We start from the raw sequence: 27,570 nt of genomic DNA on the forward strand, positions 1-27,570 counted from the left end.
GGTCGTTAGTTCGGCTCGTTTGTCTTATCTTGAAAGAAATAAAGCCAAGTAAATTGTGTGTGTATGTGTGGAAAATTACCTGCAAAAGCGCTGCCGGTACTAATATTAATTAATAGCCCTGTAAGTATGGTAAACTAAATAATTACACATACATACGCACGGTACATATAAGGAAAATGTAAAGAGGCTTTGCATTTCTTTGGCAACTCTTCTGCTTACCTGTCGCATCAATGAAGCACACCGACTCTCTCTTCGCTCTCTGTCACTCTCGCTTTGGTGTCTCTTTTTCTATTTCACTCGCCCTTACGCACAAACACAAACGTGTTGCGCTCAGACACACACAAACAAACACACGCTTATACGCACAGCACTCTCCAGTAGACACTCCAATACTAATACAGATGCAGTTTGGCTCAGCTGTGTGGCCGAATGTGCAACAACAACAATAATAATAGCATTTACACCACCAACAAACGAACGAACGAACGCGCAAAACAGAGAGGGTAAAATAACTGAGAGAAAAAATATTATGTCAATTTGTTATTGTGTTCTTGGTGATAACGGCACGAGAATCGGCAATCGACATGCTTAATACTTGTTGTTTTCGTTGTAGCTGCTGCATTTTCAACATTTTTTTGCCTATTTTATTTGGATTGCTATTCGTTTGCTCTCTTTTGGCCGTTTTGCCTTTGCATTTGTTTACGTCACTGACGCTAAACATACACAAGCACATACTCTCATACACACACACACGCACATTTGTGAATGGAAAGAGCGCGTAGGAGGCACAAAATAAACAACATTCAACAATAAAAAAAAAAAAATGATATAAACCAAAAAAAATAAAATGCCAGAAAATATAGCAATTTAGAATTGACACACTAGAGATTTATGTTATTATTAATTTTATCCACATATTCGCGCACGGCAGCGGACAAAAATCGAAATTTCCACGGTCGCCAATTTGCTCCTCTTCCACTGCCCCGTCTCTCACCATCACACGACACAGACCGTACGTTCCATCACTCTCACTCAATGTGTGCCACCAACACCGCTGGCCTTCAATTCGGTTTCTAATTATAATTTTTAATTTCAATTAATTTGTTTGGCTTTCACGTTGAGCGGCATTAAAATTTATTTTCTTGCGCGTCCGCGTCCGCACTTAGAGCTGACAATTCTTGAAATAAAACGGTTAAGCACGAACCATCTCAAACCACACGAAACCATCTCAAACCAAAATAGTGGGAGCATGAAAATAAGGGGTCCAAAATAGTGGGAGCCTGAAAATATCGATAATATGCTATCGACAGTATGTATCGATAACAAAGTTGTGGATTACGTCGATTAACCGATAGGCTTGCTCCGATAATGTCGAATAACCGATAGGCTTGCTCCGATAATGTCGATTATCAAATGACGTTAACATGCCGTGGCGCCATCTATTGGAACTTATGTATGTAAGTGCACTACTGGGCAGAGCAATCGGCAGTGAGTTTTGTTTATATTAATTTAATATTGTTAAAAGACTATTTTGCCTGAGCTTATGAACTGAGTGTTATTGGATTGTGTCAGATATTATACACTAATTGGATTTGTGCTGGCCAATTGTCATCGCACTAAGCACAAGTGAGAAGGAAACATTTAAATATTTTAATAGATTGAAGAGGAAACGCAATTGAATGGCAGGGCACGGTTTTTGATATTAAATTTAAAATAATCGTATAATCTGTCAATTGCAGAGATCATCATGGCACCACCATTACCAGGAATTGATCAACTACAGCAGCCTCCTCCTCCGCCACTGCCAACAGGGCAGCCACCCTCGGGGGGCATTTCCTGGTACACAAGTGTTTTGCATCATCTGTTGTGTATCATCATCTCATTTTCATTTCTGTTCCGTTTCTAGGATCTCTACACATTGCCAGAATGCTTAAGTTTTCAAGGCGCTGGAGATTTAATTTTGTGACACCTAATATGTACTATACTACAATTATTATGTTCATAATTCAGTGACGTTTTTCTGCTTTCTCCAGGACTAGGACTATCGGTCTGCATTCAAGAACTTTCAATATCGGTCCAAAAATATTGCTCGAATTTTCGAAAATGGCCAAAAAGTGGCCAGTGATTAGAGTCCTTTGTCCAGATGCGTCGATTGACATCGCCATGTCCTGGAATGTCCTTCTTAAAGCAGAGAAAGTGGACCTTTTTAGAAAGTTACATGTCCTGCATCCTTAGATGACCCCAACTTTTTATAATGCCATTCGATTAGTAGATTCTAAAGGTAAAAACCAAAACAGGGATAATTTTCTCCATGTCATATCGCTGCAGGATCCTCCAGGATTAGAACTATCGATCTGCATTCAAGGGTTTTTTTTGCTTTAAAAAAAAAATGGCAATAATTCGCGCGTTCTTTGAAGGATTAGGACAAAGGGACATATCATAAAACTACAATCATCACAGCTAGTCCTGTGGTGCAAAGGACATTTCGATAGTTCTACGGAGAGCTGAGATATCAAAGATTTTATGGTTTTTGGCTTTTTTGCGAAGTTTTTTCCCATTTTGGAGCAATATTCAAAAAAAAAAAAATGGAAACACAGATCGAAAGTCCTAACAGTTATAATGAAAACTAAAACTAAGTGTTGCATACGTTTTTGGGTAAAAAGATATAGCTAATATTATAAAATAGATCTTTAGAAGGAATATGGCGAATATGGTATCAAACCAATCATCTTTTTCAAGGACTATTATTTGTCAAAGGTTCATCTCAATAGTCTTGCCAGGAGCTGAGATATTAAGGACTTTATAGCTTGTAGAATGTTTTTCGTATATTTGGAACCCTTAAGAATATGTGATGCATGCTTTGCGGCGGCCGGGAGTCCCTGCCTATGCGAGTCGACTGGTATTTTAGCTATGCTCTTGATGACATGTAGCGTTTGGCATAGAAAAAGTTTTGGCATCTCGAAAACATCCTTAATCTGAGCTTTTTCATGGACTTCCATTTGGCTAAAGAACATCCCTAAATCGACCAAGCTAATCATTTTTTGCACACTTTCAGAGATAAAAAAGGATTTATAAATATCTTGCGAGTCCTAAAAAGGATAAGCACGAATATTGTGTTAAACATATCCTTTCATCAAGGAGTTTAATCTGAGATATTAAGAGCTTTTTGGTTTTCTGGCATACTTTTAAACGTTTAAGCTTATTTCAAAAAGCCCACTATGCATTTACGTTTAGCAGGATAGTAGTTGATATTTATAAATTCTTATTTTTTTCTAGTTTTGACACCACAGCCAAGTTAAGGTCCTGTGGCCCTGGGGCAAACTGAAATTTGCTCAACTAGGTTCATGTCTCTATTTGTGGTATTCAGTCTGTATACTTACCAATTTAAAGCTTTTGCTGAAAGTAATTTTACTCGATAAACTTTGGCATTAAGCTTTTATAGCTCTTTTAAATTCTGATCGATTTCAAATAGAAATATAGGCTTGGCATAGCAAACAATAAGTAAATTAAATGAAAAGATAATTTTGTTAGGTAAATAGCTTTTTTTGTCCATAGCTTAAATAGATTTGCCAGTTTCTTGGCTAAAATTTGCCAACTTTTATGAATTCCTTTTTGAATTTTCATCATCGCAAAAGCTTGTTTTGTAGCTTTATGAAATTTTTGTTAACCACCTACATTTTGCCAGGATAGAGAGAGAGAACGATAGTGCCACTCTTCTAATTCAAAAAACAAGTGATTTCTTACGATATTATTTATTAACTACCTACAGCGATTAGGATTAGATCGAGCGATTAAGCTTTAATTCAAAGCCTTAAATAAAAGAGACAGGTTTCCAAATAAATATTGTATGTTTATTGAAACTCAATTTGATATATAATATACATATTATTTTTGTGTATTGGTTGTTTGTCTTTCGTTTTCGGTTTGCTACATTCAAATATATAATAATATATAATATGTATGTAGGTATGCATGAATGCTCCATACTGTTTACTCCAGTACAGGAATATATATCTTTATTTCTTTTTGTTTTTGTTTTTGTTTTTTTTTTCTAACAAATTTAGTTATTTATTTGTAAGCCTTGCTACACATTTACATTCTGCACTTTTAAAGCGCAATGCAAACCCCGAGAACGAAAACTTTTTTCTTGTTACGTTCCTTCTAGAATCCGTCCGGCCCAAGTGGACTCAATGCGATATGGTGTTAATTTTACAGTGTTCAAAGTACTCGTTGTAATTAGAAATTGATCAATTACACCGTACGTTTCCAACAACAGTAATTTAATGATAGTTTAAGTAAGACTAATTAATGAATAGTTAGTTAGTAAGTTAGTTAGTTAGTTAGCTAGTTAGTGGAAAGACCAAAACATACCTAAATTAGTAGTAGTAGTAAATGGTTTTCAACAGTTTAGTTTGAATATTACGAGCATCTATGTTCCTTTTTTTTCAACCCACCCCAATCCCCGACACAAAAAAAGTATTTTTAACAATACATATTTGTATATACATACATATACATATACATATATATAGGGTTTCCTCATAGCACAACCATTATTAGTTTTTCGTTTCCCAAAACTACATAGAATATAGATTAGTTTTTTTTTGGTTTTTTTTGTTTTTTTTTTTGTTTAAAGATAACTTGGATAAGTCAACAGCCAGAATGTGAAGAGTATAATTACTGAATTGAAACTGAAGTACTATGTGAAATGTGTTTGTGTGTGTTGTTTGTGTGTGACACAAGTTTTAGTTATACTTTTACCCTGACTACCTTGACAAACTATTTACCAAGTTACATGTAGTTCCACTTACATACAAGTTACAACAAACATTACTAAGAGACATTACAAAAGACAGAGAAAGAAAAAGATGCAGAGTCTGAGAATGAAAGAGACAGAGAGACAGGCAGATAGAGAGGATGAGAGGATTGAGTTAGAGCAGACAACAAATAAGAATTATCTGACACTAAGCTAATTTAATTTTTATATTTTCTCTTTTTTTAACAACAACCACATCGTTAGCTGACCTTGTAAGCTTTATAGTTAAAGTACTTAAAGAGATTTGTTATTATTTTAATTTTCGTTTCATGTTTTTTTGTTTTTGTTTTTTTTTTTAGTTTAGAGTGTGTGCGTCACTTGAACTAACTAAACTAACTGGTAGAAAAAACGGACGCCCGACCGAGGGAAGAGTTCTGGCAGTCATGGCAAATAATTCATGGAGTAAAAAGATATATGAGTACATATGTATGTGTGTATGTAGGTAGGTACATACACAACTATATGTAAATAATTTAGTTTTAGTTAAGCTTAGGTTAAAGTTTTAGTTTTAGTTTCAGTTTAAATAAGCTGTATAGTTTTAAATAAATATAGTTCGTATATATATATATATATAGTGTATAAATTTGTTTTTTAGTTTTTCATTTTTCGATTTTGTTTAGTTTGAAACTCCAAGTCAATTTTGTTTTGTTTTTTAGTTGAATGCTGATTCGATTTTTCATTTTAAGTAATATATAGTAATTAGTTTTTCTTTACTATTACAAGAGATTGTCCTATTTCCTTAATTTTTTTTTCCTTTGGTGGTATCAAAGGCCGTTCAAGAGATGTGAAATGAAGCAAATTTTACCCCATAAAGTATGCAATACGCAGTTGAATAAATAATTTTTGTAAAACAAACAGCTGCAAACAATATTTGCAGCAAAGATCGTTTTTTAAGCTAAAGAATATTCAAAAAGTTCTTTATCGTTGTAAAGAGGGAAAATAGTCAACTGTCTATTGCATACTTTACGGGGATAATTTGTCACGTATCATCACATCTTCAGATCTGCTACTGAGTTAATTGAAGGTTCTGTTTAAGGGTGTGATAAGAGAGGGATAGCAAGAGATAGTGAGGCATTTAGAGAGAGAGAGAGAGAAAGAAAGGGGAAAATTTGGGAATTTAGCTGGTAGACTGCAGATTGCAATCGCTGCAAATGCATCGGCGATTGTTGGCTAACCTTTCTACAGTAAATTCGTCTTAATCACACTTTAGTCACACTGAAATACTTAAACAGTTACACAGTAATACGATTATGGCGCACACACACGCACACAAATACAAGCACACACACCCATAAAGATTGTCATATATATTAATTAAAGTTTTTCATATTTTGTTTTTGCCATTTCGACAACATGATTATGTTAAAGATTTTTCTCTTCATTTTGATTAACAAGGAAGTTTTTTGTTTTCTTGGTTTTTTTTTTTGTGTTTTTTTGTTTTTTTTTTTGTTTTGTTTTAAGTTTAGTTTGCTATTATTTTGTGAAGCAGTTGAAACCTGCTTGCGATCCTAAAAGATTTTAAGGTTTCTTTGTCTTTTTTTTTTTGATTGCTAATTTGAAATTTGCTGAAAATTGTTACTAAGCATTTTTGGTATATACTTGTGTATTTGTTGTTTTTGTATTATTTATTGTTTTTGCTTTTTTTTTGTTTCTCTATGTTTGTTTTTGTTTGTTCTTGGCTAACCATTTCTTAACGTTTCGTTGCCTTACATTTTCAACATTATTGTTTCAATTCATTTCGTATCTTCACAACATTCAACATTACTTTCCATTTTAAACTTTCACAAACACAACAACAACCAAAATATATATATATTCATTATTATATATATATAATATGTAGATAATATAAATAGGTGTATATATATTTTTGTTTTCTGTTTCTTTTTTTAGTACTCAATTATTGTGCTGTCCGTTAGTTAACGTGCTGCCTAACTGTACTTGTGTTTTAGTTACTTACTTACAAAGCTCTCTCACCAATACAAACTAAACGAATATTCTCAATCCACTTCTCCTAGTCCTAGCCAAGGCTAAGCTCATTTTACAATGACAAAAAAATGTATATACGTATTAATAGATCACGATATACATATAGTAATGCGCATATGTCTAGTAGTTTTCCCAATCAAATTGTTTTACTGTATATATTTTAGAATCCATGGAATCAAGGACTAAATCCTCATCTTTTTAAAACTCTAATTTAGTCAATTCGAGTGACTAGAATAGGTACAACATTTTCGAAAGCCGCAAACTTGGGCATTTCGCACGAATTTTTAAGTCGACAAGAGAGTGTCGTCCACAAAAAAACGATGATAATCGTGAGGACATACAAAAGTCTAAAAATATCTCTATAGAATCAGTGGCCTATATAGAAAAATCAAAGTAGTTCTTGAAAGAGCTGACAGAAACAAGAAGAAACATCTTTTTAATGGCCATGGCCATTGTTTCTAGAAAATTTGTTTACTACACGACTTATCAAAGGATCCACAATTTTTGAATACACTAATCCTCGACATTCTTATACATACATAAGAGGGCAAAGAAAACCTTCAAGGGCTATCTCTAAATACTTTTTAAATATCTGAAAATTGTCCTTATGGATGTGAATACGTATTCCAAAGGAAGAAACTGATTGAAAAGTTGATCATAATTTTTGCATAGAGTTCCTAATAACTGATTAATTTGGGAAACTGTTGGACATACATATGGCACATATCTATATATCGGTTTCTATACTTACATATATATGTGTGCTTTTTTGTGTGTGTGTTCAAATTTATATATGTATATATATATATTGTTTGTATATATTGGAATTATATAGTTGCATTAACTGCACATTATCTGATTAGATTTAACAACGAATTTGAATTTTTGTGTGTTTGGTTTGTCTTTTGTTGCTTTTTGTTGGTTTTTGTTTACTTTTTGGGTTTGGAGGGAACGCTTAGTTACTAACAAATTGAGCTTTAACTTTTAGTATATTGTTTAGCATATGTTTTAAATTTGGTGTTATGCATTTCAATTGAATTGTTATTGTTTTTGTTGTCTGTATGCGACTCACTGCTGTCTGCTGGCCAAAATAATTCGGTCAAGGAGAATTATCAGAATCGGAGCCGCCATAGCTGTGCATGGGAAACAATGGATACCAGCCACTAATATGCTGCCCTATATTCACCTTGTCCAGATTCACTTCGGTGCCGCCCAGTCCCTGGTTATGCTCGAAGCCGACACAACGTTGCCAAACCATTATGACAATATTGCGCCCAAAGACGTCGGCACTCTGTAATTTATTTGCATGCAAATTTTAACCTTGATATAATTACACATGGTTTCAAAAAAAAAAAAATAAATAAATCACACATCCCCGCTATTAAGCCATTTCGCCATTCATCCACTCAGCCACTCCGCCAGCGTGACTCTCTGCAGAGTCGAGCCCCTGCCATAAAGTCACCATTGACAACGACATTATTTCGTGGGCCAGCTGCCATTAATTGGATTACCATGCAACCAAATAGGGCAATAACATTACATTTTGTGCTGGCCTGCCTTTCCTTTCCAGTCCAGTTCAGTCCTTCCATCATCGTCGTCCCATCATTGGCGCTCATAACGATGACCCATTTACTCACCTGATACTTGATGGTCTGCTTGTAGAAGGGCTCCGCCGAATGCCGTACAACCCGTGTCTTTTTCTTATGCCTCAATCGTTCGCCATCCTTGATGTAGCATTTCACATACGTATCCGGAGGCGTCTCGCAGTCCTCGTTCACAATATTTCGGGCGCAAATCAACTGCAAATGCAATTATGTGACACGAACTATGAATGAAACCGGTGCCCTACACTTACCTCCACTTCCACGTTGCCTTTGATTTTAACGAATCCCATTTTCAATTCACCATATCGCGCCATGGTCAAGCGATAGCCCTTGGGATGGATTTGCGATGGACCCAATTTCAGGCCATAGCTGGACTCACTTCCCGTGATGGCCGATACATTGACATAGCTGCCGCTTAGTGTTTTCACCACGCTCTGTTTGCGTTGCGGACTGTCGCCGCATTGATCCGTGCTGATACGCTGATAGACACTGCCTTTGCGAGTGGGTGTGCCCATTGCGGTGGGCGAATCGCTGCCTACATACATGCTACCCTTACGCTGCAGTGATTGCGTTTGCGATTGCGACTGCGACTGCAACTGAGATTCACCCAATTGGAACATGCTGCCCTTACGCTGTTGAAGTTGGCCAGCCGTAAGCATTTCTTGGCCGGCTCGCAGATTGATCATGCTGCTCTTACGCAATGTGGACGATTGTGGGTTAGTTTCACTACCCAAATTGGATCCCAGCAGCTGACTTTGTCGCTCCTGGGTGACGTTCGATACAGACGCTGCCTGTTTGAGACGCGACAAGGCCTGTTTGGGACTCTGAGGAGGTAACTGGGTGCCAGAGCCCTTCCAGCGGGGGCGAAAGCGTTTATCCTCATCATCGGACGGTGGACTGGTCTCTGTGTTGCCAATGCCCATGGGCAGATGTTGTTGTTGTTGCTGCAGCTGCAAGTGCTGATGCTGTTGCAAGTGTTGTTGCTGTTGCAATTGTTGCAGTTGCTGCAATTGCTGTTGTTGCTGCTGCGAGAGATCCAGTATGGAACTCTTGCGGCTGTTCGGTCCACTGGGCAGGCCAACACGACTGGCACCTAATTTGGATAATGGGTGAAGTAGATTGTAAATGGGATCTATGTATATGTTATACAAGCTTTTCTTGTAGTAGACTCAACTGTTTTAAAACTCAACTCAAATGACTAAAAGAATTCCTACTGGTCGAAAAAGTGTTACAATTACTTGCGATTTACTTGGTAAGTGGAAAGAATTGCTAATGAAAAGCTACGAACAAAAACTAAAACAAACATGCAAAACAACAGCCAACGAAACACTGAATGTAACCTCAGTGTGGTGTGTGTGTGTGTGTGTGTGTGTGTGTGTGGTGGGTGTGAAAAAGTGAACAGATTAAATGATCATTGTTTCTTTGCAAGATCTGTCACAGTTTGCAAACGAATCGATTAAAGTATTTATACATATATAGGGGAAGAGATCATGAGTGCCACAAATGTTGATGAAGTTTTGGAAATTATTGGTAACTATCGTAATCGCTGTCGTTGATCCGTGGATCGTTAACTGCTATCGCCCGATATAGGTTTCGGTTGCACGCAATTCATAATGCTGTGCACCTGCGGCTGCATCTCTGTCTTTATAATGAACGAAATAATGGGCATTACCGTAATGGCTGTGGCAATTGCATGCGAATTCGCATTGAGCGACATTGAACGCTCGTTTCTAACCAATGCCGGTTTCCTGGGCATGATTGTCTTTGGCCATTATACGGGCTATACAACCGATTTGATTGGTCGTCGTCGCATGATTTTATATTCCGTTGGGTCGAGTCTGATCACATCGATTATATCGGTGGCCATGCCAAAATTTTACATGTATCTTTTACTTCGATTCATGGTGGGATCATTGTAAGTTTTATTTGTTGGCCATAAACAACAACTTCGTTTGTTATTTGGTTTTCTTGTTTCCCAGCATCACTGGAGCTAGTACCTCGAATTTTGCCTATATAATCGAGTATACAGCAGTGCGAATACGTCCACATATTGTCACATTCACGGGTTACTTTCTAGCCCTTGGTTATATCTATGCGCCATGTAAGACGAACAAGAAGACATCCTATACACTCAGTATTCATTCACGGCTTCTCGTTTGCAGGTCTTGCCCATTTCATTGGCTCGATGAAGTGCGTTTTATTCAGTGTTGGCAGTTTTGACATACGTTTGTGGCGTCTCAGTGTCCTTTTGAATACGGCTCCTGGTGTACTTGCCTTCATAGCGATGTTTATACTCCCCGAATCGGCCAAGTATTTGCTTTCGGTGGGTAAAAGCGAAAAGGCCTTTAATATTCTCAATGGCTTGTGCAAAAAGAACCGTGGCCAGGATCTGCAGAGCTTCGGAGTGACGAGTATAACACAACCGAATTTGCGCAGCGATTTTGAAGGACAGGAGAGGAAATGTTTTCTCCTGCAAGTTTGGTTGGAAACAATTCCACTTTTCAAGCCACCATTTCGTCGTCCCATTTTGCTGCTCATGATGGTTATGTCCGGCAATTTCTTTGTGTAGGTGTAATCACTCCCTGGTATCCATTATTCTTTTTAATGGTTTGTCGCTTCCCTTTGTCTGTAGGGGCACTGGCTTGGGAAGCTGGTTCATGCAATTGCGTCAACGTATGCCCGACGTGAGTGAGACTGTTTGCCAAATGCTGGATAACCATTGGCTGGACATGAAGAGCGGCAACTTCACGGCCGCCTCCTGCTGGGACACTCCAGTCGACTACATCGACGGTGTACTGTTTGGCTGCATTGTGCTGGGTGTTTACATTTTGATTTCCATTGCTCTTATCTGGCTGAACCGTAAAATCATTATGCTGAGCCTCCTTTTGGTGGCCACTTTTTGTGGCTTCGTTTTGAATTTCATCAATCAGAAGTTGTTTATATTATGTGCATTCATTTGCTTCATAACTCTGTGCACTTGCTGCATTCCGTTGGTAGCGAATATCGTTTGTGATGTGGTCCCCACTCATATTAGGTAAGTGGGGAAGGGAGATCAGTAAGAAGGTTCTTGGGCTCATCAGCAATTGATTTATTTCACTTTCTAGAGGCACTGCAATTAGCATTATAATCACCATTGCACGTTGCCATACTGTGGTGGCCAGTCAAGTGGTTGGAGCTTTTCTTCTAGCTCATTGTTATCTAATTTTTAATATTTTTGTTGCTGTTGCCTTGGGTGAGTCTTAATTTATTTAGTTAATTTCGTAATTTAAATGTCTCTTTTCTTTGTTGTTGACAGCGTGTTTCGTTACGATTTTCTTTTTGCCAAAGTAATTCTATATATAGAGAATAAATTCGAATAAAATATATGTGGCATTACTAGTACACATACATTATGGGAATATCACACACTGCGTATACGTGATATGCGTAATTATTTGACAGACATGCTTCATTAAAACTTTTTTTGTGTGTCCCACAACCCCCACACTACCCTGCCCCGCAGACCCCGCTCCATTCAGTTGGCATCCTTATTTTATTTGCAGCTTCTTCTTTTTGGCTCCCTTTGGGGCACAAGTGGCTAGGGGCCAAAAGGGGCTTTATTATCAGCCTTGGCAATCAGTCAATCAATCATTCAATCAATTGAGCGCACATAGCACGAAGCGAAAATTTTATGTGCCTCACACACACACACACAGAGAGAGAGAGAGAGAGAGAGAGACAGAGAGAAGAAAAAAAGGATTATGGCAAAAGTTCAAATACATCTATATACACATTATATATATATATATATATATACATATACATATATATAAGTATAAGTGTGTATATATATTTGTGCTTTGCAGCCAAAAATAAAATAAACGTCAAATAAACTTGGCGACAGCTGTGAGAGGAGTTCCTTTTTTTTGGGCGAGGGGTATGAGGACTGGCAGTGGGAGTGTCAATGGGAGGCAAGTGTATACCGGATATGAACGTGCGTAAAAAGGTTGCCGAGAACCCGAGAGTAAGGCAAAATGCTAAGCGGCTTAATAATAACTGCCAAAGCAAAAGGAAAATTCGTTGAAGGAAACACGAGGAAAAACATATTGAAAGCCCCGAACGAATGAGAATGAGAAAAACAGCAAGACAAAAAAAAAAAACAAATGTGAAGAGAACGCTGTAGAAGGAGGAGGAAAAAAGGGCGGGGGACGAGCAAAAAACTTGCTGAACAAGCATAATAATGGCAACCGAGAAATTCTACGCTTTTTGCCAATGAAGCAGTCGATTTAGGATATCTATCAGCTAAGACTCTCACGGAGAAGAGAGAAGAAACGACTCCATCCATCCATTGATGGTGAGTGGGTAGGTTGCCAGCACAATATGAAGGAGCCCAGACAGTGGCTGTGATTCTGATTCGGATTCAGATTCAAAATCAGATTCAAATTGAGACTGGAAGCTGCGCCCGGTGACTGGTGCCTGCTAGCTGGCAGATGGCAGCCAGCAGCTGGTGTGGTGGGGGTCTCTTTCAGTCAGTCAGTCTCTGCCTTATTTTCATATTTAACGGCTTGTTTGTGGCTCAGGCGAATGCGTTTTGTTGGCTTTGTTTTGCCTCTCGCCTGGTTTTATTCATACAAATATATACCCTGCAAAGAATGTGGAGCATATTCTTAGTGTAAACGGTATTCGCAAATAAACTAAAGTGGTGACCCCGACGTTATAATTGTAAGGTTATATGAATGATTGAGCAAATAGGTCTTTGAAAATTGTAAGATCACCACTTAATTGTAATCATAGCAATAGAAGTTACAAGAAAAGAACCTTTTATATTTTTTTCCAAATGGTGACCCCGACGCGTTAACAGTTAAAATTAGACAAAGAATCTCTATTTTCCCTTCTTAAGTGGATGAAAGTGTAGCTTCTTTTCCTCTTTCCATCAGGCATAGCAAAGCACTTCAATCTATCTACCCTTGGGTAGGGTATTTATAAGCCGTTATGCTTTGGTTTTTCTTTCATTTCGGCTTTTAAAAGTTAATTTCAAGGCTGAGCTATTTTTTGCGTCTCCTGGCGTTGAAGGGTTTATGATGACGGGCTAAACGAATTGCTGCTGCTGCCGTTGCCGTTGCTGCTTTTGTTGTTATCAGCCAACAGGTAATAAGGCGTGGCTCTGCCTCCTGCTGCTTGTGTTGTTGTTGTTATTATGGCTATGTGGCTGGCTTTGCATTCTTTTCTTTTTTTTCTTTTTTTTTAAACAAATTTTCCTTCATCTTTTTCTTTTGTCGAGTTTTCTGTGCAAATAGCATCAATAAGCCGAAATAAGCTTCCAGCCAAATGATGGGGCATCAAAAGTTTGTGTTTTTCCTTTTTTTTCCATGTGTCCCTCCCTGGGATTTAAGAGGCGACGATTTTATTCTTGGGGGTCCCCTGGCTAAGCCACTACGAGAGTGCCAATGTGTGTCGTCTGAGTGTTGGTGTGTGCGTGTCTCTGTGTCTTTGTGTATGTTGGTGTGTCTGTGGGTGTGAGTATCAAACATGCATAAATTAAGTGAGCTTTTAATTAAGTGACATGCAACAAGCTTTAAAGTGAAATAACTCAATTTTCCAAAGAAAAAACTCAAACGAAAATTCTTCTTTTGCATTTTGCATTCTTACCAGTGGTGGTGAGTGGTGGTGGTGGTTGTTGTAGGTGGTTGTGATGGTTGTTATATTGTTCTTGTTGTGGTGTTGTTTTGTGGTTAATATTGTATATTATGTCAGATTTGTTTGCCATTACACAACGAAAAACAAAAAGAAAATGAATGAACGTAAGGAAACAAAACACATTTCGCAGTTGCATTTGCTGTTTTTCTTTTTTCATTTTTGTTTTTCTTTGTTGCTAAGCTCAATTTGCAGTGGTTTTGTATAATTTACAAAAGGTTTTCTCTTTCTTTTGGTTGTTTTGCGGTTTTTTTCTGTTTCGGTTGCACGTATTGAGTAAGTGAGAATATACATATAATAAAATACTTTTCTGTTGTAGTTTTAATGCGTTTTGCGTTTTTTTTTTTTTTTTTTTTGTTGATTTAAGGATTTGCTTTAGTTAGTTAGTTAGTGCGTTAAATATTTAAGGAGCTTTTATCTTGAGCATTTGATTGTTGTTATTAATTGCAAAAAAAATTAAATTGTGATTTGAATTAATTAAATTTTGTGTTTGTCCAGTTTGTGTGGGGTGTGTCAAAGCTTTGATAATGCGACACCGATATTGTGGCTAATAGTGAGAAAGATATTGAGGGGAAAAGATATTAGAAAGAGATGCAATAGATATAGTTTAGTTTCATAAGAGTTTTAGAAGGAGAGAAAGAGAGAGAGATAGAGAATTACAGCGATAGTGATATAGAGAGAGACACAGACTTGGTCAGACACAACTAGCACAGCAAGGTACAGTTGGGACAGAGATAGAGAGTGAAAGAGCTAGATAGCTAGAGACAGAGAGAGAGAAAGAGAGAGAGAGAGTGAGGGTGAAAGGTCATTAGCTCATATATATTGTCTCATGTGTTGAAAAATCATAAAATTTCACAAGCATCCCGTGATTCATTTAGCTCCCATTTCATAAAAACTTTCTCTCTCAATAGACAGAGGGAGGGAGAGAAAGAGTGAAACAGAGTGGGAGGAGAAGCCATCGCCATCTTTTGAACCCCGCGGGTTCTTAATTGCATTACTCACGTCGTGATCCCATGCGTTTATGCTGTTGCTCTTGGCCCAAACTCATGGTCCTGCCCAGTTCGCCACGTACAGCTTTTAAGGATTTCAAGATCTCATCCGGATCGCGTCGTGCCACCGATGAGCGACGCCGGCCCACAAGATATGATGTGGGTGGCGTGGCCATGGCATCCTCCTCGAGCCGTTTCTGTTCGGCATCCTGAAAACTGGAGCGACGCGAGCCCGGCAATGAGCGCGAGAAGTCCTTACCCAGCTGATAGACCTCTACCTCCATGGTCTCCGATTGCGATGAACCGCGTCGCGATCCCGCTATCCAGGCATGATCCGGATGCAGTAATGTCGCCCCATCGCCAATCGAGTCCACATCATCTGAGATGGAACGCTGCATATTATAATCGCGTCGCAGCAATCGGGTGACATCGCCACACGGGGCACCGGCACCGGTGGCAATCGATCCACGTGGCGATACACTGGGCGACTTGCTAATACTTATGCCACGCAATCCCTTGGGATCCTCCAGGCGACACCATATGGCCTGGTCGTCGAGAAAGGCCTGCTGCAGCTCAATGTTGCACTCGCCGAGGAAAATGGATTCGGTGTGCGGCACCAAATCCCACAGCTGAATGTCTATATAGCGATCCATCAGGCTGTCCGCTTTCACGTGGGCAAATGTCAGTGTGGCATTCCAAATGGGATTCTGTGTGGGTCGGCTGACTTCCGTTTGCTGAACGCTGCCATCCCCGCTGCAAAAACACAAAAAGCCAATATGAATGAATTGAATATGAGGCAACAGGAAAACGCCTTCCTTAACTTGGCTTAAGACTCAATCAATTGCAACTTCAATTTTATATATGTACATACATATGTATGTGTGTTTTTCGCAATGCGGCAAGGAGAGCTGAGACAGTTAGATGATGATTGGCATGTACATTAGAGCGAATATTTTGTATTAATATTAAACTAAGCCTCTGAGAAGTTTTACATTTGCAATTGACGTTGGCCCGAAAAAGGCCAAAACATAAGCCGCTTTGTGCTTCAGTGCAAGTCCGCGTGTTGCCTCTGCCCTTCAAGTGGGTTCAAGTTAAACAACAAACCTGAACAACCTTGGCCTTCAGACGTCAATCAATTGTCTTAATTGGAATTGAATGCATTAGCTACTTCAACTAGCAATAAGCAAATGCAATATTTTACTAGAAACTCACTTAAGTTTATGAAATGGCCATGAAAGGTTTCATTTATTTATTTTGTACTTCTCCTGCCATCTGTTTTGCCAAATTGAAAAGGCAATTAAGTAGCAGATTTTATCAGAAATTTGAATTATCTTAAGTTGTTCAGTTGCTACTTTATATGAAGAAACTATTATTCTCTATCTTGCAAAGTAAAGATTAACTTGTTCAGATAAGCCAAAAATATAGCAAATTATTATTAACTAACTTCAACTTGGCGAACTTTTAACTCTGGCATTTTAAAAGTAATGTCCTTTTTTAAAGCTTCAATTTCAGTAGAATAAACCAATTGTCAAATTGGTTTTAAAGGAATACATTTTTATGTATTTTTATTCCCAAAAACAAAATATATGCCCAATCAGCTTTAACTTACAAAATTTAATGAACATTTTGCTTTCTTTCTTTTAATTTCTATTCGTCTCTAGAAGACGAACTTTTAATCTAGTTTTCGGAAAAAAAATAGTAGTGAATTGTTTAAAAAACATTCCAAGATTTTCATTACAATGAATTGTAGCTAGTGAAGTTAAAGACAATAGCGACTTGTATGATTTTTGTATATATTTACTTACCATTTGGGTAGAATTCGAACTTTGGCATAGGCCTCCGGTAAATTGCCATGACCGTAGGCCTCATCGCGTAATGCCAGATCATCGGCGGCCATTAGAGAGACGACCAATTCATTTCGTTCGGCATGATACCAAACCTGGATTTGGACACGTCCGCTGACCAGTTTCTCGCGGGCAATTTGCTCCTGTGATGATTTGAAATGTTTATGGTATTAGTGTAATGTTCAGAATATGTAGAAAATTATACACATTCATACACCCACACACACACACACACACTCAATCATTCGTTCAAATACACACTGTATACTAATCTTACAATTAGTCTGGCTATTTTTCTTTTGGCTGCAATTTACAACTTTTTTCTGTTGATTATAGTTTATATAGCCTAGATATATACGATAAATGACATTGTTTCGCTTCACCTATGTATATAGTAAAAAGTGTATTGTTATTGTTGCTATTGTGAAGCTATTTACAAGTCGCTTGCTTTTGCTAATGGCGGCATTTGTTGTTGTTGTGGTTGTGGGTGTGTCTGTGTGTGTGTGTGTGTGTGTGTGTGTAGATAATATATAAACTGAATAACAAAATTAAATCAATCAAAATATAAATAAAACTAATTAAACGAGTGAAAATATACAAATTGAGATAGACAGAGAGATAGGTAGAGAGAGAGAGAGAGAGAGAAAGAGAGTAAAAGTGAGGCGAGGAGGGTGAACATGCATTTTCGAATTGCAAATACTTGATGAATAGATTTATAAATGCATATACAAATATATATTACAAATAACAACAACTACGGATATAGAGACATTTACCTATGTGTATATAGAATGTGTATGTGTATGTGGTTGGTAGTTATTATTTATATTTACATTGCCCACACACACACACACACATGCATACGCATCTTGTAAAACAAAGAGAACCACAAATGCAATTTGCTTTTTGGGCATGGTCCCCGGGTCCCTCTTTCTTCCTCTGCTCCTTCTGTGTTGTGTCTAGTGCCGCCTTAAAAACGGAAGTCATTGCTGCGCAGTTGCGCATGAAGGACCCGCAGGTTTTTTTGTTTGTTGTTGTTGGGTTATTGCTATTGTTGTTGTTGTTGTTGTTGCTAGTGCTGTGTTTATTGTACGTGCAAGTTGAAAATAGCGCAGATTCATAACATATTCATAGCGTGTACATGCGCACAATACCAACAACAACAACAACAACAACAACAGCAAGAGCAAGAAGGACCATCCACCCATCCACAATTCTCTGCTCATTCATGTTTCAGCTCTGCAACGGAAGCCGCCATATTGCAATAACGTGTTCTAAACGGAAATGGAACACACACACACACACACATACTAACAGACAGACAGAGAGAAAGTGAAGGAGGGAGAGTGAGGTAGACAACCATTGGGAACTGTTGCTCGGTAACTTTTTTTATGACCAAAAAAAAAAAGGAAACGAAAATTTTTATATTATACACCACACACTCACGCACACACACTCCACACACACACACACACACACACACTCACACATTCCTCATCTGTGGAAATCGAATTCGTGTTGGGACTCTTTATAAGCCAAGTCCAGGTGGGAGGCAGGGAGACCGAATGTAGGCGGAAAGGGAGTGGAAGGCAGCGCACTTACTTTTATCTACAGGTAAGCAGCAGCCAGTCAGGCCTTGGCTTCCCAATGTACTTTGACTGGGATTATTGAAGTTTATCAGGCAGCCAGGAGACACAGTGAACGAGAGCCAGCGATAAGAGCCTAAGCACTTGAAAAAAACTTTTCAAACTCAAACTCAAACTCGTCCGAGAAGTAGATGAAGAAGCTGATGGATGAGTAAGAGGAGACGAGAATATGTAGATAAACATGGGCAAACAAAAAGAAAGAAAAAAAAAACAGAGCTTGTCAATAATAATCATAAACCTAATCATGATGACACTCCTGATGATCATGATTGGGCATGATGATGATGATGAGAAGAGTTTCGAACAAGTGATGAGCAGGGATGAGCCCAAAAAATTGTTGTTAAAAGTTTTCTAATTTTCGACATTTCAAGCATTTTATGCCTCCCAGCTGTCAATTAAAGGGCCACCAGAAGCACCTGTTGCTGACAGTGAGACAGTCGGCAGGCATGCCGAGGACAAGGACAGGGCGGAGTGGGCGTGCCAGAAAGACAAAAGTCAAAACCCACAACGAAGCCCTGAATTGAGCAAACTTGTGTAGAAGGTGTAAGACATGGGTGGGGCCTATGAGGAGCAGCCAAGGAGTAGAAGTAGAAGAATCCTTAACATTGCCTCGCACGCTAACTTGACACCTGCCTTGACTTCAATGTCCGGGCCGAGGTTGGGGGTGGCGGTCTATTGGGGTAATGATAAAGAAAACTTTTTTCCTTTTGGCATAAGTGATGGGGGGCGGGGGTGGGGCGTGTGGGCAAGGGTGACATAAAGAGAGAAAGAGCGACAGTTAACCGCAGTTTTGTAAGGAATGTTTCTTGTGGTTTCTCTGTATTTGTTAGGCCAACAAAAAAGTTGCTTATAAATAATAAATGTAAAGACATGCAACACGCACACACACACACACACACAAATAGACACACATACACACGCACATTAAAATTGGTTAAAAGTGATATATCTATTTATATTAAAACACACATATATTTAGTAGGGTGCACAATAATTCAATTGATTTAGCTTGCAAAAGTCATATGCATCAAATTATCAAACCAATCAATCAATCAATCAATCAATCAACAAAAACATTGAGACAAATATGTTTACTTGGTAGGAGGGCAAGGGTCTGGATTAAGGAGGTGGGCGGTAATAATGCGGGATTAGAGGTGGGTTTTAAGGATTCTTGGCATACAGTCAATCAATCTGCAAAATCAATTTGATGACAGTCATCATAATATATACATATATGTACTTAAGTATACACATATACATATATATATATATTTGCTTGTAATTTTTACATACAGGTTTGAGTTTTGGTTTCGGTTATCGGTTATAGGTATTTGGTTTCGGTTCAAGCTTGCGCTCTTCTTGCTTTAAACTATTTTTCTGATTCAATTTTTTGCAAAAAAACTTTTTTTTTATCTATATAATCTTTTTTGTGGGTTTCTTTTTTCTATTTGTGTTTAGTTTTATCAGTTTGTTTTCTTGTTTTTTTTTTTTTTTTTTTGTTATTCAGGTCATAGCCATAACTCGTGCCAGCTGGGGTTACATTCTTGTAGTTCTTGTTGTTGTTGTTGTTTGTAGTTTGTAGTTGTACAGGAAATTAGTTTATATGGTATACACACACACACACACACACACACACCCACGCACACTCTCACATACACCACATACAGCATGTGTGTGTGTATGTATGTGTAAGTATGTATATATGTATATATATAAATGTGTTTAGTAGGTATTATATGCATGAAGAAATGCTAAATTTGGTTCAAATTTTCAAAGAAGATTCCACTAAATGCTATACAAAACAAATTTCATAGGGCTTAGGCGTAAGTTAATGCTTTTTTTTGGTTTTTTTTTTTATATAAATATTGTATATACACATATGTATATATATATAAATTAATGTTATTAATTTTTAGAAGATTTCTGGTATATATATATATACATAAATATATATATATATATATATATATGCAAATTAGGCAAAATGCAAAGTAATTCAAGAAAATCTAAGCAAAACGAAATGAAAAATTTGAAAAAAAAGGAATCAACTAAAAAAACAAAAACTTAATTATGAAAAACTTAAAAATATAACAATTGTATTTAATTATATATATATTTCGTGTAGTTTTTCGCTTTAGAGAGTGTTCGAGGAAGAAGAGAGACAGAGAGAGAGAGAGAGAGAGAGTGAGTGGGAAAGAGAGTTGCTGCTATCCTAAAATTGATATGAGTTTTTGCCCTATAGGTAAACCTTTTTTGATTCTCATTTGTTTAATATTTTATACAATTTATTATATACAAAGTTGGTGTGTGTGTGTTTAAGAGAAGAGTGTCTGGGTAGGAATGTATTTTTTTTTGTTTTTTAAAACAAATGCAACACTAAATATATATATTTAGTTAGGTATAGGAATAGCAACGGCGGCGGCCTCGTTCAAAAGTCTCAGGAATTATGCAAAACAAAGGAATCAATCAACAAAAAACCAAAAACATAAAAAAAAAACCGAAAAGAAAAGTAAAAAATTATAAAGTAAGAGAGTAGGAGAAAGAAGAAAGTTAAACATTTTTTGCTAAAGCGTAAGCCAAACACAAAAGCTCATAAATTGACAGAGAAATGGAAATTTTCGTTTACAAGGACACAGTAAAAGCCGAAAAACAGAGAGAGAGAGAGAGAGAGAGAGAGAGAGAAGGGCAAAACCAAAAAAAGGAAAACAAACAGAAAATGAATGAATGGAAAGGAACTGAAGAAAGGAAACATTACATAAGGTATATGTATATATATATATATATAAAAAAGAGAAAGCGCACTTTACAATACAATTTTTTTTTTATATTTTGTTTTTGTTTTTTTCAATTTAATAGGAGCATGGATAGAAGGATTAGAGGGTGGGTGGTATTTGTGGGAAGGAGGTGGGTCGGGGTGGAGATTGAGTCCATTACAATTATAAACTTTTAGAACCTGACTATAATACACTTTTAGGATAACTAGGTCTTGGGTTTAAAGGTTTTGGGTTTCAACTCGTATTTGTTTGTTGGATGGTTTTGGTTTCTTTTTACTGTACAAGAAGGTATAACTAATACTTTATATAGGTTATAGGCATAATCGGGTATTATATGGCATACATAAACACATATATCTTGAATAATTTACAATCGGATTCCTTATCATACACAGTTCTTGTTTTTGATTATTTTGCTTCATTTACCATTTTGAATTGCCTGACAGATGAGCCCAGGGCTGTTGGGTGGTGATGGTTGGTTTGGTGGTGGTTCTTGGTCGTATGGCTCTTGTAGGTAATTATAATTTGTGGGAATATCTTTCTGTTTCTTCAGGGCTAAAGCTGCGAAAGGATTGATATACACATAGAGCAATTCCAGGCAATATATCTTTTCTTTGATTGAGTTTTTCGATTTGGTTTTCTTTTTGTTTTTTTTTTTTGCAGTTAAATAGAGAGACTTTATTTCACTTTTTCTTTTCGGTTTGTTAGCTGGCTGGTATACGCATTAAAGACTAATAACTTGGGTGTATATTTATATAAGGTATATAATGCAGATATATCGTATATATCTCTTTTTAGCATAGACTTGTTGTAAATGTATATACATACATATACATGTATTTTTTGTTTGTTTAAAGATATAGATCAAGATTTGTGGTTTACTTTTCGATTTTTAATGCTTAGTGCTGCCTTTGTCTTTTTTTTTAGTTTTTTAGATTGGCTCTAGAAATCGTTTACAGTCATCAGTTTAATTTTTTTTTTAAAGAGGGAGATTTTGGATACTCTTCTTCTATATAAACATCACCATTATCATCATCAAGATTTTCATCATACATCATCATCATACACTATCTTTCATTCATCCATTCATTTAGCATGATTGTATAAAGGTTTATAAATTTAGTTTACAGTTTAAAGTTCTTTCTTTTCGTTTTCTTTTTTTTTTAGTTTTTTTTTTTCTCGGTTTAACTAGAAGTATATATCAGTTGTGTCTGTGTGCGTGTGTGTGTATGTGTGTGTGTGTATTGTGTGTTGCAGAGTGATTAGGAAACTAAATGTTTTTAAATGTTATCACCCATCTGACAGGAGTTACACAGCTAGAAAGCATTTATCAAATTTCTCAAGATCGAGTTAATTTTCAATGATTCTCATTCCGTTTAGCACTTCGTATATATATACATATCGGGTATATATATGTATAGTTAGTATATAGGTATCTCTTTTTCTTATATTTGTAGGTGGGTTCCACAACTTCAACATTCTTTCCTGTCATTCAATCTCATTCATTCTAAATATCCTTATGTTCAAATTTTTTCACAAAAAATAACGACAAAAAAATTATAAAAAAAAAAACAATAATAATACATTTACAAACACAGCACTAACAATGACAAAATACACACACAGATATAAATATGCGTATATAGGGTATATGTATGTGTCTATATATATATATATGTATATATATATATATATATATATATATATATATTTATATATATAGAATAGTCCCACAACGTTCGTATATATATCATTACTAAGTATTTTTTTGGGGGGGTGGGAGGCGGGATTTCTTTTGTTCGACTTTTGTTTTTTCTCATTTGGCTTAAAAACACATTTAGTAAACATTTTAACAACAAACTACTATAATTTGGTTTTTGTTTTTTTTTTTTTTGCGCTTATTGGCTTAGCAAATATTCATAAATTTAATAACATTTAAAACACACATATACATTTATATATACCTATATATATTTATATATATATATATATATATATATATATATATGTATAAATCATATATATATATATATCTATATATAAGTATATATAATATAATATTAAACACTGTTTTTTTCTTTTTGTATTGCTAAAAATTTTTTGCTCTAATCAACATTTATATTTTTCAGAGATTTCGGTTTTTTCTTTTTTTTTTTTTTTTGGTTTTGGCTTTCGATTTGGTTTTCTATGTACTAGTTAATAATCATGTTTTTTGGCTGAGTTATCATGTATTTGGTCAAACTCAGTTAATATACAATTTGCTATAAGGTTTTTCCATTGATTTTTGGTTTAGTTTGTTTATTGTTTCAATTCGTAGAGCCTAAGATTTCTTTGGTTGGGGGTTTCCATTTGGTTCTACACAAGCGGCAAATATGTTTTGGTTTGTTGGTTTCTTAGAAGAAGAAAATTGAAGAAAGGTTAGGTTTTATACCCTTGCAGAGGGTAGTATCAAGGTTAAGTCTGGGCTAACATAGAAGCATCTTTAGGGAGTATAAAGAATTGTCCATTTGAAATAAACAAAGTCATCAAGTCTTGCATTTTTATTGTGGACTGACTACATAGACTACAAGTAAGCATATTGGACTCTTACTTGACGTTTTACGACAACGAGCATTCATTTGCTTATACATAATTTCATGAAATTCATTTCTGGACAATGTGATGCAACAAAGTGAAATGAAAGATGAAGAGGCCAGACATTATTCAAAAATTTCAATTACCTAAAAACATCGAATCTATATATGTATATCTACTTGCTTGGAAAGAAATGAACAAAGTAAAAGCTTTATCTTGTATTGAAAACTTCTTCAAAGTAATTCTACTTATAAAGAATATTATAGAAATATCTAAGCAATTTGCCATGAGATTTTTTTGAAGAATGTGCGACGAGTTTAGGATCGGACTGTCTTTATAGACGAGATCATGAAGACAGCAAGGGGAGGGAGAGAGTGAGAGAGATGTGGCTTGCAAGGATATACAATCTTCGTAAGTGTTCCGAAGTTCGCAGTTCGATTGATTGGTATACGATATTTATTATTTTGTTATTAAGTTGTTGTTGTTTTTCGTAGACACTTTATATATCGATCGATTATCAAGTTAAATAGTATTTATTTATCCGCTTAAAATTCTATTGTTTGGTGCTTTGTTCTTACTGTGTTTTCTTTCCACTCTCTCTCTCTCTCGCTCTCTTTCTCTTTCCCTCTCCCTTTCTCTCTCTCTCTATTTCTTTTGAAATGAATCAATTCAATTGTTTCAAAATCAATGAAAGAGAAATGAGAGAGAGAGCGAGAGAGAGAGAGAGAGAGTGTAAGTGTGCGAGAGTGAGAGTGAAAAAAAGAAAAATGCAACTCAAAAATCTCAACTAATTCGTAATCAGACATGAAAATGACATTGTTAGTTCTATATATACATATATACATGTTTATGTAGTATGTATATATGTTTGTTGTAAAGTAGGATACCTTAAACATGTATTTAAATCGTATTTGTTCTATAACTATTCATATATCTGGGGTTTTTCGTTTTTCTTCGGTTCTCGCTTGAGCATAGATGAATTCTATGAAAATTTCTCATTACTTTTATCTTTGCTTGGTTTTCTTATTTCTTTTGTTTTTTTTCTTATTTGTTTTTTGTTTTGGTTTTTGTTGAAATGGTTTCTCGTACTAACATAGCAAGGCTTAAGTTGAATTATTCATTATATTATTCGTATTTTATATGGAATTTGTATTCTCGAATCTAGTAAATACTACCAACATCGATAAATTAATATACATTTTGTAATATATTGGAAACAAAAACAAGAAACGTAACGCAAAAACAAATGTTAATTTAAAATTATAAAATAGCAAAAACACGTTTAGCCATATTTTTTGTTTTTTTTTCTGTATTTTTTTTTTTTTTCATTTATGTATGTTTAAATTTGTTTTTTGTGTTTTTTTTTTATGATTGTTAATACGAAAAATCAAAAAAGGGGAACAAATCAATTTATTTGTCAAAGTAAAAAACACATAGAAATCAATTAAAGATATTTATAATAATATAAATATTGTATATATATAATTTTTTTAGCTACTACAAATATATTGTATATATGTTATGTGTTTTGGATCAAAAGAAAGAGTATAATAAGGAAAATCAATTAAGGAAATCGAATTGGAAAATTGGTTGACAATAAAAACGGGTGAGAGCTATATACATACATACATATACATACATACATATATGTATATGTATAGATACATATATATGTATAAAGATTGTATATATATATATATAGCATATGGAAGCTGCACTTTGTGAAAGCTGAAAAATTGTGTGGAAAAACTGCAAAATGCTTAAGCTGCATTTAAAAGCTACGATTTTTTGTTGTTTCTTTTTGATTTTTGGTTTTTTTTTTTATAAATAGATTGTATATAATTTTTGTTTGGTTTTCTTTTTTTCTCTTTTAGTATTTGGTTGGTTGTTGGTTTTTCTTTTTTTTCCAAATTTTTTTTGAACTTTCTTACTCTCAAAATTTTGTATATATACGAAATAGTTTTATACCGGAGTTTTTGGTAATTTCCGTCTAGTTGGCGATGCTGGTGATTTGTCTGTTGTGGTTTCGGGTTCTGATTTATTTTCGATATATATATATAGGTATATAAATTTGTTGTTGTTTTTGTTGTAATGGAAGTAACAAGAAACGAGAGAGCAACAAAATAAGAAAAAAAATTATGTAAATGTCAGAGAGTTTTGTTTAAAACACATACATTTCAGTGGTATATAGAGAATATAAGTATATATATAGAGTAATAAATTGAAGGGTTTATAAAGTATATGTACAAGAAGGAGAGAGAGAGTGAGAGAGGAAGATAGAGCGAAAGGTATGAATCGAACGTGAGAGTAAAGCTTACCCGCTATTAGTCCTAGGCCCACTGGACCATCACCCGAACGTCGTGGACCACTCTGACCGCCACTATTGCCTGGCGGTAGATTCTCATCAAACAGATCGCACATACGAAAATCGGTGGCATGCTCAACCAGCAGCTCGACAATATCTCCAGTTCGATCCATTATGGAGCAGACCTCTTCGAAACTGCGATCAATTAGGGACATGCCATTCCATTCGAGTATCTGGAGAGCCCCAAGCGTTCGTTTCATTCACGGGTCATTAATCATTCGTGGGAAATCTGTGTGTAAATGCTGTTGCTTACCTTGTCACCCTGCTGCAGACCATTTTTCTCAGCTGCCCCGCCGGGCACTGTCCAAACGATGTAGGCAAACAGACGGCCATCGGCGCCGGTTTTGCCGCCCACCACTCGCATGCCAAAGCCACGTGCTGCAAGAAACAAACAAAGCGGTGCCAATACACAATGTCAGATTTAATAAGTGAAACAAATCCAAATCGAAAATAATCAATATGACTGCTGCGAAAAATCTGAGTTCTATCTTCGCTGTATCTATCGGTTCGACACGGTGTGGCACGTAGCGAGCTCTTGTTGCTGCTGCTGTTGCTGGTATTTTGAGGCATGTGGCAACAATTTGTGTTGATTTCATTTGCACTTTTCCTCTCTTTGTTTGGCTGTCTGTTTGCGTTTGCTTTTGCTTTTGCCGTAAGAGACACAAGAGTCTGTCTGACAAGTTTCTTAATATTTTTTGCTTAGTCAACGTATTCCACTTGTCCTTTAGATGAAACAAATTGCGACTGCTCGGTTTCCCTTAAACGAGTGAGGGAAGAAATTGTTGTTGTTGTGAAATTTTTTTTCACCGATGGCAAAAGGCTTCACTTCTTGCTTAAAATGGCCAGCAAGAGACTCTATTTTCGTGAAAGCCTTCAAAACTTTCGCCTCGTTATATAATCAGACGTGGGGTTTATTTTTTTTTCTATCCTTTTTGATGGTGATAAATCTGAAGGTGAAAAAGTTTTCAAGTTTTTTTTTGGCAGATTACTTGCTAGTTTTGTCGCCCCTTTTCGTCATTCAAGAAGAATCCCAACAATTTAATTAATTAAATTGCAATTCGGATTCAGAATTTTTTTTTCCCACCCTACCTAACCATGCCTTAGCTACTGTTTTTTTTTTTTTTCGTTAGGAGAATTTCTGCAGTTCTCAGTTTCAAGTAGTTATCATTTGGCGCAGAAAACTAATTTCAACAATTTGTGCACCGAAAAACTTGCCAAAGCGGATTTCCGTTTGTCTCTATCTCTCTCTGTCGCTCTTTCTCTTGCCTTTTCTCTCACTTTCTTTGGCCTGAAGGC

The 27,570-nt window shown here is 36.1% G+C and overlaps 3 protein-coding genes and 1 long non-coding RNA gene across 8 annotated transcripts in view; 2 read left to right on the forward strand and 2 right to left on the reverse strand.

The window, feature by feature from the left end:
* LOC6645053 (bifunctional heparan sulfate N-deacetylase/N-sulfotransferase) overlaps positions 1 to 1,197 on the reverse strand; it is a 70,317-nt gene extending 69,120 nt beyond the window's left edge. Inside the window, exon 1 of the mRNA XM_023177154.2 lies at positions 220 to 1,197. The gene's annotated coding sequence lies outside the window, so the exon portion shown is untranslated. The remainder of the gene's footprint in view (positions 1 to 219) is intronic.
* A 256-nt stretch (positions 1,198 to 1,453) lies between these two features.
* Positions 1,454 to 3,898, forward strand: LOC111518942. 2 transcript variants are annotated; one of them, XR_006954494.1, is made up of 3 exons: positions 1,454 to 1,488; positions 1,740 to 1,839; positions 1,907 to 3,898. It is a non-coding gene; the product is annotated as an uncharacterized LOC111518942 (long non-coding RNA). The 2 variants fall into 2 exon arrangements; XR_002724162.2 differs by having other exon boundaries at positions 1,478 to 1,626.
* Positions 3,899 to 7,628: 3,730 nt separating this feature from the next.
* The window catches only part of LOC6644985 (regulating synaptic membrane exocytosis protein 1), a 64,715-nt gene continuing 44,773 nt past the window's right edge, over positions 7,629 to 27,570 (reverse strand). For 2 of the 4 annotated variants that reach the window (XM_047011710.1, XM_002067713.4), the window contains exons 8-14: positions 26,528 to 26,652; positions 26,228 to 26,447; positions 25,878 to 25,942; positions 16,877 to 17,058; positions 15,085 to 15,824; positions 8,661 to 9,502; positions 8,124 to 8,604 (exon numbers count right to left, since the gene is read on the reverse strand). In XM_047011710.1, the coding sequence (XP_046867666.1) occupies positions 8,212 to 8,604; positions 8,661 to 9,502; positions 15,085 to 15,824; positions 16,877 to 17,058; positions 25,878 to 25,942; positions 26,228 to 26,447; positions 26,528 to 26,652 (2,567 nt within the window). In that variant the 3' untranslated portion in view covers positions 8,124 to 8,211. Of the gene's footprint in view, positions 8,097 to 8,117; positions 8,605 to 8,660; positions 9,503 to 15,084; positions 15,825 to 16,876; positions 17,059 to 21,761; positions 21,899 to 25,877; positions 25,943 to 26,227; positions 26,448 to 26,527; positions 26,653 to 27,570 lie in introns of those variants that run through there. The other 2 variants (XM_047011712.1, XM_047011713.1) reach the window with 2 other exon arrangements.
* Positions 9,805 to 12,171, forward strand: LOC6644983 (putative transporter svop-1). The gene is made up of 7 exons (XM_047011714.1): positions 9,805 to 9,939; positions 10,000 to 10,324; positions 10,389 to 10,510; positions 10,572 to 10,974; positions 11,042 to 11,443; positions 11,514 to 11,641; positions 11,705 to 12,171. The coding sequence occupies exons 1-7, from the start codon at positions 9,900 to 9,902 to the stop codon at positions 11,737 to 11,739; spliced, it is 1,455 nt and encodes a 484-aa protein (XP_046867670.1). The 5' UTR covers positions 9,805 to 9,899; the 3' UTR covers positions 11,740 to 12,171.

Source organism: Drosophila willistoni (genome assembly GCF_018902025.1).
Source record: "Drosophila willistoni isolate 14030-0811.24 chromosome XR unlocalized genomic scaffold, UCI_dwil_1.1 Seg105, whole genome shotgun sequence".
NCBI classification, from domain to species: Eukaryota; Metazoa; Arthropoda; class Insecta; order Diptera; family Drosophilidae; genus Drosophila; species Drosophila willistoni.